Source organism: Microcaecilia unicolor, chromosome 1 (genome assembly GCF_901765095.1).
Source record: "Microcaecilia unicolor chromosome 1, aMicUni1.1, whole genome shotgun sequence".
Classification (NCBI taxonomy): Eukaryota; Metazoa; Chordata; class Amphibia; order Gymnophiona; family Siphonopidae; genus Microcaecilia; species Microcaecilia unicolor.
Genome location: NC_044031.1, coordinates 513,861,733 through 513,874,408, shown reverse-complemented (window position 1 = coordinate 513,874,408; position 12,676 = coordinate 513,861,733). Strand labels below are relative to the sequence as shown.

The 12,676-nt window shown below is 43.5% G+C and overlaps 1 protein-coding gene across 1 annotated transcript in view; it reads left to right on the top strand.

Annotated features, from left to right (window-relative positions):
- TRAM1 (translocation associated membrane protein 1) overlaps positions 1 to 12,676 on the top strand; it is a 117,979-nt gene that overhangs the window by 101,346 nt on the left and 3,957 nt on the right. Inside the window, exons 9-10 of the mRNA XM_030215395.1 lie at positions 5,495 to 5,638; positions 6,868 to 7,025. Of these exons, the coding sequence (XP_030071255.1) occupies positions 5,495 to 5,638; positions 6,868 to 7,025 (302 nt within the window). The remainder of the gene's footprint in view (positions 1 to 5,494; positions 5,639 to 6,867; positions 7,026 to 12,676) is intronic.

Below are 12,676 nucleotides of genomic sequence, written 5' to 3'. Positions count from 1 at the left end.
GTCTCCCTCTCATTCTGAGGGAGTCATTTCAGGGGAGTCCCTTTTTGCACAGATTCAGGAGGAATTGGAGGAGGGGAGCTATTTGCAGAGGCATCTGATGATCCCACCGCAGCACAGGTGTTTCATAAGGGTAGAGTTGCTTTCCTTTATATCTAAGGCTCTCCAGGTTGTTAATATTTCTTCTTCTTATCCTGATACACCTGCATCTGCTAATCTTAAAATGGCAAGCACTAAAAAACTACTTCAGTCTTTTTTTTTTCCAGTGCATGAGGCAATGCAGGAAGTAATTTCTGCTCAGTGGGCCACCCCAGACATTGCCCTTCGAGTATTGGTGGCTGTGTTATGTCTTTATCCCATGTCCACGCCTGAGCTAGAAAAGTTATGTTTGCCTAAAGTGGATTAGTTGGTGGCAGCAGTCACCAAAAGACCACGCTGTCTGTTGTGAGTTAAGATTTTCCTTCTAGTTCGAGTTGGTTAAATGCTTTTCCTAGTGTGGGGGAGCCAGTGAACATTATCAGGGCAGTGCACCATGTGTGTTAGGTCCTCTGAAAGGGCCTATTTAGTGTTCTCATATTCTTAAGACACCTTTCATTTAGAGAGATTCAGTCCCCTCAGTTTTTCACAAAGGGCAGCTACTTAAAAAAAAACAAACAAACCTTGAAAGTTTCCCTCACTCTTTTTGCTACCAGAACTCTTTATATTTGCAGTACAGGTATTCCGTATTTCCAGCGCCTTTACAAAGGAGTTTAGTTGAGAGTCAGGCATAGTGCTGTTGGTGCCATGTTTCTGTAAAAAATGTGATCGCAGACTGGGAGAAGTTGACCGTGAGCTGAAGAGACAAGGACAACAGTCTAAAGTTCTTTAATAAGGTTTTATTGATTGGAGACTCAACATGGTACTGTGTTTCGGCCACATGCCTGCCTCAGAAGTTTTGTAAACCTGTGTTGGTATGTGAAGACGTGTCAGGATGGAAAATCTGGTCTTGAAAAAACCTTTAAATGAGTGGAAATAAAGACGCAAGGTGTCGTAACATAAAGAAAAGTCAAATGCCAAATGGCAGTGTATTGTCTGATTCGAATCCCGACATAGAGGTACATTGAAGTCTTCACACACTACACAGGTTTACAGTACTGTTGTCCTTGTCTCTTTGGGTCATGGTCAACTTCCTACTGTCTGCTATTGCTTTTGTGTCTTCCATGGGAATTTAGTGTTCTTCCACCTTGGTGGATTTTCTTTTGATCTGTGAGATGTTATATATTGAGTTATTTTCTGAAGCTAGTGCACTAGTCTCCATGGTAACCATGAAACCTCAGTGCTGCCATGGTGGCATTTTCTCCAGGTGCAGTTTACACAGCAAAATAGTTTTATTCTGGAAGGTGGCTGGCTTTCAACCTAAAGCTCACAGGTTTAAGGCTGGTTTGTGTATCATATTAGAAGTTGTGGAACTCAGCTCCATTTAAATGGGGGCATATTTTACTTCACTCTCCCATATTGCTTACCTTGAGAAGCACTTTGTTGCATGGCTGGAACAGCTAACACTACACTACAGTGATAAATGTTAGCTGTGTTGGTTTGCCACATCAGCTCTGCTCTGTGATATTGCACACCGACACTGACCAAAGCTATTGTATACTATCCCCAGCCACAACTGTATCAGCAGCACACTAGCTGTGTGCTGTAGTGTCCCTAAATGCTTCTGTTGCGCTTTTGCACCTTTTCATTGTATTGGACAGCCAGTGATATTACAGAGCTACGTCAGTGTAGAGGAATAGCTTAATGGTTAAAGCAGCCAGCCAAGAGAACACAAAGGTTGCTGGTTCAAGTCCCACTGCAGTTTGCCTTCAAATAGTGCACAGTGGTACAGCCATATTCTGCTACACCATCTAGCTCTGGCTGTCTGCCACACTAGTTAGCTTCAATGCGCAGCTATGCCAGCCAGTTCACGGTCACACCAGCCAATTCTTGACCCTCTCAGCAAGAAGGATTGCTCTGGCTTAGGCATTGGACAGCTGATGTAGCTTCTAAGTCACATTTAGCAAGCTGTCTTTTAGAGGTAAACTTCTATTTGGAGAAGATCTAGAAAAGTTGGGTAAAGACCTAGGGGATTCCAAGTCTCAGAGATTGCCAGAGGGCAAGTCTAAAGATTCTTTTAAATCCTCTCAGCCTTGTCTTAGGTTTCGTGAGGCCAAGTGCTACAGGCTAGGCAAATCTAACTTTCAGGGTTCCACTTCAACAAAGACAAGCTGCCTTTCTTGCTGACAGAAAGAACTTGTCTTCAAACTCTAGGTCTACCATTGCCTTCACATCTCCCAATGATGGGGTCTCAGTTCACTCCTCGGGTTTCATAATAGCAAGACTCCTTTCCAGGTTCCTTGAGGAGTGGACTAGAATTACCTCAGACCAATGTGTCCTGAAAATACTAAAGCAGGATTACAAACTGGAGTCTTTCCACTATAGATTTATTTCTTAGAAGCTCCATGGAAGCTCCAGGCAAAATTCAAGCAGTTCAAGCCACCTTGCAAATGCTTGTTCATTTAGACACAGTCAATACTGTCCCCAGTTGCAATTGGGGAACAGGCAGTTATTCTATTTACTTTGTAGTTCCAAAGAAGGATGCTTCTTTCCACCTGGGTTTGAATGTAAAATGTAAAAAGAGTCAACAGAGTGTTAAAGGTTCAACATTTCACAATGGGAACATTGCAGTCTGTAATAGTTTCAGACCATCAGAGAGAATTTCTAACCTCCCTGGATCTCAAGGAAGTGTGCTTTCATAGTCCCACTTCACCTTCCCACAGAAGATTTGTGATTTGCAAGTGTTGGAAAACATTATCAATTTATGACCATGCCATTCAGCCTTTCCACATCACCAAGAACATTTTTTTCAAGGTCATGGTTGTAGTTGCAGCCTTCCTTCACAAGGATGGATTGCAGGTTCATCCATACCTTGCGATTTGGCTGATTTCTGACTCTTCATATCAAGAGAGTCTGCAAGTTTCCTCCAAGATAGCTACTCTTCTTCAGTCCTTAAGGAGTGGAGGAGTAGCCTAGTGGTTAGTGCAGCGGACTTTGATCCTGGGGAACTGGGTTCGATTCCCACTGCAACTCCTTGTGACTGTGGGCAAGTCACTTAACACTCCATTGCCCAGGTACAAAATAAGTACCTGTATATATGTAAACCGCTTTGAATGTAGTTGCAAAATACCACAGAAAGGCGGTATATCAAGTCCCATTTCCCTTTCCTTAGGATTGGTATTCCATTTTACCAAGAGTCAGTTGTTTCTAACACAGATCTTGGCGTATCTGGGAGTGATATTCGACATAGGCTTATGGAAGATATTGCTTCATCAGAAAAAGATTCATACCCAAGTCAGGTTCTACTTTCTCAACCAGGTCCTGTGGTTTGGGAATATGTTCAAGTTCTGGGCGCAATGGCCTCTATCTTGGATGTTCTTCCATGGGCCAGATTCCATGTGAGACCACTTCAGGGGTACCTTCAACTGTTGGTTTCCATCTCTCTTGAACTCTCCAAGCCAAACTCAGCCTCATCTGGTGGATTCAGCGCAGCCTTCCTCTGACAATTGAGAAGTCTCTTTCTCCCTGCAGGCGGCTATCTGCAGCTCATATGCTGCTAGGGTGTGCCTTAGCTGGGTGCAACAGATTTCAGATTCCTTCCAGACGTCTTAACAGTCAACCTCCTCCTGAATTGCCAGATGTGGAGATGGAGTTGACATATTTGGCAGATCCTTGCATTGCTTGATTCAGGTGTTGACCAAGCAGATGTCTTTGGCTGTCACAGCCTGTTGCTTGGTGTGGTTGTGCTGCTGGGTGGCAGAGGCATCTTCAATCAGCACCTGGTTAAACTCCCTTTTTAAGGGCAAGCTGTTGTTTGGTGAGGACTTTACAAAGTTGGTGAACAATGTGGGTGACTCACTCGGCATCTACCTGAGGACATGTCTGAGCGTTCTTTCCGTTCGGGTCAGGCTCGCTTTCATTTTAAAGATACCAGATGCTATCATCCGGGGCAGCCTAGTTTTAATCAGAGATCCAGGTATCAGTCCAAGCAGGATTTTGGAACGTCAGACTTCATCCTGTTGAGATCATCCAGATTTCTCCTGAAGGGGTGACCGGGCGCACAGTCCCGTCTTTTCTTCCTGAGGTAGTTTCTGCCTTTCATTTCAATCAACCTTTGTTTCTTCCCGCTTCCTTGATGTTTGCTAGGTACTCCTATGCTGGTCAGATCATTTGTGCTTTTTCCCAGGACCTTTGAAAGGTAATGTGGCTTCCAAAGCCATGCTAGCTCGCTGAGTCAAGGAGGCTATCGCGTCTGCATGTTTACTAGCGGATAAACCACTTACGGCCGGATTCCGAGCGCCTTCTACCTGAGCTGTCATGACTTTCTGGGTGGAAGTCTGTCTGTCTTCTTCCTGGAGGAAATATGTAGGGCAGCGACATGGTCTTCCTTGCATACCTTCTCCAGCCACTATCATTTGCTCGGTCGAATGCATCTTTTTGGAGTATCTGTTCTATCCGTGGGAGCTTCAGGTTACAACCCTACTTTAGGACTGCTTTGCTACATCCCACAAGTCTCTGAATTCATCTGCTGCTGATGCTAAAGAACAAAAAATTATTTCGTACCTGATAATTTTCTTTCCTTTAGTCTCAGCAGATGAATCCAGAGGCCCACCCTGTTTTTCCGGTGGTTGCTATTAGTTCTCTCTGTTGGAACTTATTGCATTTTACTATTTTAGATGGACTTCTGTAATCAGTTTACGTGTTTGCAGTTCTTGGATTATCACGTTTCCCTGTGGGGAAGGAGAAATGTTACAATTCTGTTTTCGTCTGCTTTGTTATGAGAAATACTGATTGACCAGGGAGCATCCTATCCTGTAAGACAGTGCTTTTGTAGATGGTTTCAACCCACAAGTTTCTGGATTCATCTGCTGCGATTAAAGGAAGAAAATTATCAGGTAAAAATTTTTCGTTCCTCGGCTAGTCCATATTTGGGGAAGGGGAGTGTGTGTGAGCAACAGAAAGTATTCTACCATTGTATAAGGATCTGTAACAGTCATCTTGGGGTTTTTTCTTTCCCCCCCCATTCATAGGCAGTACTGCTGTTGGCAGTGTTGTTACTGTTTGAGTAACGGGAGGATTTGCAGATTTTGCATTTGTGATGTGCCTGATAGTGAAATGAATTTATTGCTGTTACTGAGGTCACACCAGATTCAGAAAATTATTTTGTACAATGAGGTCCGTGGGGAAATGTTCTGTTTTACCTTGAGCTCTGTGGCGGTCATTTGTGCATGGTTCACTAATGCGAGCATCAGGATGTTTACCAATGCTGGTGTTGCAGTAAGCGAACGTAAAAATCACATACTAGGAAACTCAAATGGGAGTTTCACCAGCAGCTTTCGTTGGCCAAGTTGTGTGTGTATTAATGAAGTTGTAACTATTCAATAGGTTGAATCTGACTTTAAAAAAATGTTCTTTTTTTAAGGTTCTCAGTGTGGGCTGTCCTATTCGTCTTGGGAAGACTTCTCACTTTGATTCTCTCTGTTCTTACGGTTGGCTTTGGCCTTGCTAGAGCAGATAATCAAGCTCTGGATTTCAGCACTGGAAACTTCAACGTGTTGCCCATAAGGTACTGTAGACATACAGTGGAACTTCTAATGTATTTTTCCATATGTGATTAGCAGTTGCCAGATCCCAGTTACTCCATTATGTCTTGTTAAAGGGGATTTCATATTTATATATGGAAGAATCTGTTTTTGCCCAATAACTGTTTAAGGACCCACATACTTGCTATTACTTTATTTTTATCTTACAATGATTCCTTTCTTAATACACCAAAACCTTGTAGTGCTGTACCAAGGGTGGGGCGGTGGGTGCAGTCTGCCATGGGCAAGGGCAGCAAGGAGGTGCACTAAGCAGTGGCACAGCTGTTGGCTCTGCAGTCTCCCGCCCCCTCTGACATCAACTTCCTGTTCCAGGGCAGGGGACCAGCAGAGCCAACAGCTGTGCAACTGCTCAGTGCACTCCCTTGCTTGGAGGAGGAGGGTGAGGGTAACGCGCCTGAAAGAGGGGGGTGCTTTGACCCAGGTGACGACTAAGCTAGGTACGCCACTGAAGCCTGATCTCCTGTGGTAATTGGGGGGGGGGGGGTGGAAAATATATATATAGTTATTATTATTTTTTTTTTTTACAAATCTATCCCATGTTAATTTATTTGATTTTTTTTTCCACCCTTCCCCAATACTACTCTCAAGAGGAATCGCTGTATAAATATGTAGATTACATAAACTGCAGTTACTTTAAAGACAGAATGTATATTCATGCAGTGTTGATTTTCTGTGAGTGTGGGGGTTACTTGTTTCTGATACAGGCTTTGAGAGAAATTGCCCTCCTGTGATATAATGGGCCAGGGTGTCAGGAAAAGTAGCCATTGACTCTCTAAAGGTTTCCCTGTACTTGGTAGGTTTTACTACAAAATCATTGTCTTGTCTAAAGCTTTGATTTAGTATCGGACCACAGCATTTCATTTGGCATATCTCTACAGGAGAAACATGAGGCAGCCAGCAATTTATGGAAGCCTGTGGTGCCAGCAGGTCTCCTCTTTCTGCCACTAATTATAATGCTGTGCCTTGAGTCAGGGCAGAGTTTCTTTTTTTACATTTGTTAATGCTTTATTTTAGGGGAGTTTTTTGTGTTTTTAAAGTATGCCCATAGCACACCATATCCATAGAATTCAAGATTTTCTACCAGAAAAGCTCAACACAGCAGGCACATTCTGAAATAACTGATTTTGCCTTTCTTGGGGAAGATATTTGCTTCTGCAACTCTTTAAGTAAGCGCTATAATATCTGTTTGCAGAATCAGTGTGCTGGCATCCATCTGTGTAACCCAGGCTTTCATGATGTGGAAGTTCATTAATTTCCAGCTGAGAAGATGGAGGGAGCATTCCTCTCCTTCCCAGTCCTTGAAGAAGAAAGTGGTCACAACGAAAAGTAAGCTCTCTAAAAAAGAAAAAGGTGCGTATAACCCTGGTGCAAATTATTGGAGAGAAACTAAAGAGGCCTGGTCAGTGTTGTTCATGTGTTGGTGATACATTTCCATGAAGCTGCTTATTTGCTTTCAGGTTGCTGATAAATTATTTGTTGCAGAGACTCATAGCCACCCAGTATGGCGTAGGGCAGGGGTAGGCATGTCCAAACCTTTTTTAAACTCAGACATGCTAACCGCTGTTATCATATCCTCCAGCAACAATTTCCAGAGCTTAACTATTTTTTGCTTGAAAAACTATTTCAGTGTGACTTCATTAAATGTCCCCTAGTCTTTGTACTTTTTGAAGCTTGGAACAACCTTCCTGAGCCCTTACGCCAAGCCCCCTCCCTGCCCATCTTCAAGTCTTTGCTTAAAACCCACCTCTTCAATGCTGTGTTCAGCACCTAACTCTTACCGTTCAGTAAATCCAGACTGCCCCAATTTGACTGCCCCTATCGGACTGACCGTTCACTTGTCTATTAGATTGTAAGCTCTTTGAGCAGGGACTGTCCCCCTATGTTAAATTGTACAGCGCTGCGTAACCCTAGTAGCGCTTTAGAAATGTTAAGTAGTAGTAGGCAACTCCGGTCCTCGAGAGCCGCAGGCAGGTCAGGTTTTCAGGATATCCACAATGAATATGCAGGAGATAGATTTGCAAACACTGCCTCCATGGTATGCAAATGTATCTCATGCATATTCATTGTGGATATCCTGAAAACCTGACCTGCCTGTGGCTCTTGAGGACTGGAGTTGCCTACCCCTGGCTTAGGGTATTTGACTTACAGGTCAGTCTCAGAGTCCCAATCCTCCCACAGCTATATTCAGCAACAGGAGGCATGCTTAATTAGAAACAGAGAAAAATGAAGGCAGATAAAGAACATATGGCCTATCCAGTTTGCCCATCCATTCCATCTACTATCCCTTCTTACTCCCTTAGAGATCCTGTGTACTTGTCCCAAGCTTTCTTGAATTCGGATAGTTTTAGTCTCCACTTCAACCAGGATGTTGTTAAATTCACCACCCTTTCTTTGAAGTATTTCCTCAGCTTCTAAGTCTATCCCCTTTCACCTTCAGCCTATGCCCCCTCTTTCTACAGCTTCCTTTCAGTTGAGACTGGTCTCTTGTGCATTTATGCCATGTAGGTATTTAAACATCTCTATCATATTTCCCCTCTTCCGCCTTTCTTCCTAAGTATACATATTTAATTACGCCTTTATGATGAAGACCACTAACTGTTTTAGTAGCCATCCTCTGGACCAACTCCATCCTGTTTATAACATAATGGGTCAAACCAGTGGTCCATCTAGCCCGGTTCTTTTTGCCATTAGTGGCCAATCCAGGTCACCAGTACCTGGAAGAATCCCAAATAGTAGCAAGATTCCATTCTTCTGATCCCAGGGCAAGCAGTGGCTTCCTCCATGTCTATATCAATAGCAGACTATGGACTTTACTTCCAGGAACTTGTCCAAAGGGCTTGGCAGAGGCTGACCACATTCTATAGCATGGGGGCATCATTCCCTAGGGAGATAAATGCAAGTGGAGAAAGGCTCCTAATTGCACTGTTTTGCATGCTAATTTTGTACCTGTGGCAATGGTTGGTGAAGTGAATAGCTCATGATGACAGTGGTGGAATTTGAACCAGCCATCCCTGAATGTAACCACTAGGCTACTGCCTCCACTCCAGGTGCAGTCTCCAGAACTGTACACCATATTCTAAATGAGGTCTCAACAGAGTCTTATACAGGAGCATCATGGCCCTCTTTTTCCTACTTGCCATTCTTCTCCCTATACACCCAAGCAAACTTGTAGCTTTTGCCGTCACCTTTTCTACCTGTTTGACCACCTTAAGGTCATCACATACCCAAGGTTCTGCTCTTCTTTCATGCACAAAAGTTGTTCTCCCTCTAAACTATACCATTCCCTCAGGTTTTTGCAACTCAAATGCATGACCCTGCATTTTTTTAGCATTAAATCTTGGCTGCCAAATTCCAGACCATTCCTCTAGCTTCACTCTTTCAAATGTTATCCACACCATTAGGGGCGTCTACCTTATTGCAGATTTTGGTATAATTTGCAAGAGGCAAACCTTACTAGACAGCCCTTCAGCAATATTGCTTACAAAAATGTTAAAGAACTGGCCCAAGAACCGAACCCTGCAGGACACCACTGGTAAATCCCCCCTTTCCTCAGAGTGAGCTCCATTTACCACTAGCCTCTGTCACCTACTCAACCAGTTCCTAACCCAGTCAGTCATTTTAGGGCCCATACCAAGGGCACTTAGTTTACTTGTTAGTCATCTGTGTGGAATCGTGTCAAAGGCTTTGCTAAAATCTAAATACACCACATCTAGCGAGCTCTGTCTTGATCCAACTCTCTAGTCACCTAGTCAAAGAAATTAGATTTGTCTGATAAGACCTGCCTCTAGTGAAACCGTGTTGCCTCGGTTCCTGTAATCCACTGGATTCCAAAAACTTTACTATTCTCTTTTAAAAGCATTTCCATTAATTTATTTACCATGAAGTCAGTTTTGTCAGACTTACCAGCCTGTAGTTCCCAACCTTTTCCTTACTTCCATTTTCTGCAGATAAACCACATCTACCCTTCTCCAGTCCTCTGGGACCACGCCTGGCTCTAGAGAAGCATTGAAAATGTCGGCCATCGAGCCTCATTGCTTTGTCCACCTTTTGTTTAGCCTCTGAAAATCATTCAGGATCTACCACACTTCCATTCTTATTTGTTTGTCTTCTGCGGGCCTCTTCATTCAGCTGTGAGCACAGAACAGAAATATTTGTTAAGCAATTCCACCTTTATCTTTATCAATTTTTACATATTCCTCTCCCTCACCTTTGAGTCTCACAATGCCACTTTTGCATTTCCTCTTACCACTTAACATATCTAAAAAAAAAAAAAAATGTCTTGTCCCCCCGTTTTACTGTATCTGCAATTTTTCTTCCATTTGCATCATTGCTTTCCTGACTACTAGCTTCTTTTAGCTTTCCCAGATATCGTTGCCTGTCTTCCTCTTTCTGTGATCTTATAGTTTAGGAAGGCTAACTTCTTTTTCCTTACCTTTTCAGCTACTACTGTTGAGAACCAAAGTGATCTTCTTTTCCTCTTACTTTTATTGACTTTCCTTACAAAAGGTTTGTTGCCCTTAAAATAGCGGTGACTGGCTAGTGCGTGCCAAATGCTGATCACCACCAGAAACGACTTGTGTAGCAGGAAATAAATCATCCAGGTGGTATGGGCACGTGCCAAATCTGAAATTACCGCCAGTGGGTGCAGTAGCCTGGCGGTAGTCTCGTTTTGGCGTGCGCTGCACACGCCTTTGTAAAAGGACCCCTCTATTTGCCACTTGATTTTGGAGTGTTTTCTGAAAAACGGCTTAAATCGGATTTAGACATCATATTGAAAGAACACCTCTAAGTTAAGCTGCTGAACTGGAAATCTGCCTCTCACCTATTTTTGTTTTGCACTTTTGCCTGCCAGGACATCTTTGACTCTTCTCTCTCCTTCTCTGCTCATATCAAGCAGATTGCCAAGACCTGTCGTTTCTTTCTGTAAAACATCCGTAAAATCCGCCCCTTTCTTTCCGAGCACTCTACCAAAACCCTCATCCACACCCTTGTCACCTCTCGTTTAGACTACTGCAATCTGCTTCTTGCTGGCCTCCCACTTAGTCACCTCTCCCCTCTCCAGTCGGTTCAAATCTCTGCTGCCCGTCTCGTCTTCCGCCAGGGTCGCTTTACTCATACTACCCCTCTCCTCAAGACCCTTCACTGGCTCCCTATCCGTTTTCGCATCCTGTTCAAACTTCTTCTACTAACCTATAAATGTACTCACTCTGCTGCTCCCCAGTATCTCTCCACACTCGTCCTTCCCTACACCCCTTCCCGTGCACTCCGCTCCATGGATAAATCCTTCTTATCTGTTCCCTTCTCCACTACTGCCAACTCCAGACTTCGCACCTTCTGTCTCGCTGCACCCTATGCCTGGAATAAACTTCCTGAGCCCCTACGTCTTGCCCCATCCTTGGCCACCTTTAAATCTAGACTGAAAGCCCACCTCTTTAACATTGCTTTTGACTCGTAACCACTCGCCTCCACCTACCCTCCTCTCTTCCTTCCCGTACACATTTGATTTGCTTACTTTATTTTTTGTCTATTAGATTGTAAGCTCTTTGAGCAGGGACTGTCTTTCTTCTATGTTTGTGCAGCGCTGCGTACGCCTTGTAGCGCTATAGAAATGCTAAGTAGTAGTAGTAGTATACAGCTGTGATTTTCACAAGCAGTAGGTCTCGCCAAAATTACTACTACTACTACTGTTTAGCATTTCTATAGCGCTACAAGGCGTACGCAGCGCTGTACAAACATAGAAGAAAGACAGTCCCTGCTCAAAGAGCTTACAATCTAATAGACAAAAAATAAATAAAGTAAGCAAATCAAATCAATTAATGTGAACGGGAAGGAAGAGAGGAGGGTAGGTGGAGGCGAGTGGTTACAAGTGGTTACGAGTCAAAAGCAATGTTAAAGAGGTGGGTTTTCAGTCTAGATTTAAAGGTGGCCAAGGATGGGGCAAGACGTAGGGGCTCAGGAAGTTTATTCCAGGCGTAGGGTGCAGCGAGACAGAAGGCGCGAAGTCTGGAGTTGGCAGTAGTGGAGAAGGGAACAGATAAGAAGGATTTATCCATGGAGCGGAGTGCACGGGAAGGGGTGTAGGGAAGGACGAGTGTGGAGAGATACTGGGGAGCAGCAGAGTGAGTACATTTATAGGTTAGTAGAAGAAGTTTGAACAGGATGCGAAAACGGATAGGGAGCCAGTGAAGGGTCTTGAGGAGAGGGGTAGTATGAGTAAAGCGACCCTGGCGGAAGATGAGACGGGCAGCAGAGTTTTGAACTGACTGGAGAGGGGAGAGGTGACTAAGTGGGAGGCCAGCAAGAAGCAGATTGCAGTAGTCTAAACGAGAGGTGACAAGGGTGTGGATGAGGGTTTTGGTAGAGTGCTCGGAAAGAAATTAGCAGAAGAATTGCCAGGGGGAGTGATCTAATGTAGAATTAAGGGGCCCAGCCTTTTTGTCAGTTAATAAGATGGTTTATCAGTGAGGTGAGCTATGAATTCTCAGCTCATGCATTGCAATTATAGAACAGATGTCCATTTTCTTCATTCTGTGCTATGAAAGGATCCTCATCTGGGGGTGGTTCTACCTCACTGTTTTGGAAGGATGACCTGTCTTCTTGTCTATTAAGTGAGAGAATATTCTCTCATAACACAGGCTAATAATATGGTTTACCAGAAAATGTTTGTGTAATTACTGCACTTGTTAGTAGGTTCCATATGTGGGTTCTGAGCCGTGAAGTTCTGGATTGGATTCCCAGCTCACGTATCACACTTGTTCATCTGGGTACAGTTTTCTGCTTAGCTATTTGATTGTGTTTTGTTTGTCATTTTATTTTAATTTTGTGTGTATTTTTTTTCTGTACTCTGCCTAGAATTGTGTGGGCTACAAATTTTTAAATAAATTAATTAAAATCTTTCACAGCAGTCTGTTACACATGGTTATCATAGTTGTTGCCTTTTTATGAGAGAACTAGACTAGAAACAGAAGGAAGTATCTCCAGAGATAACTCAGGAAGAGATA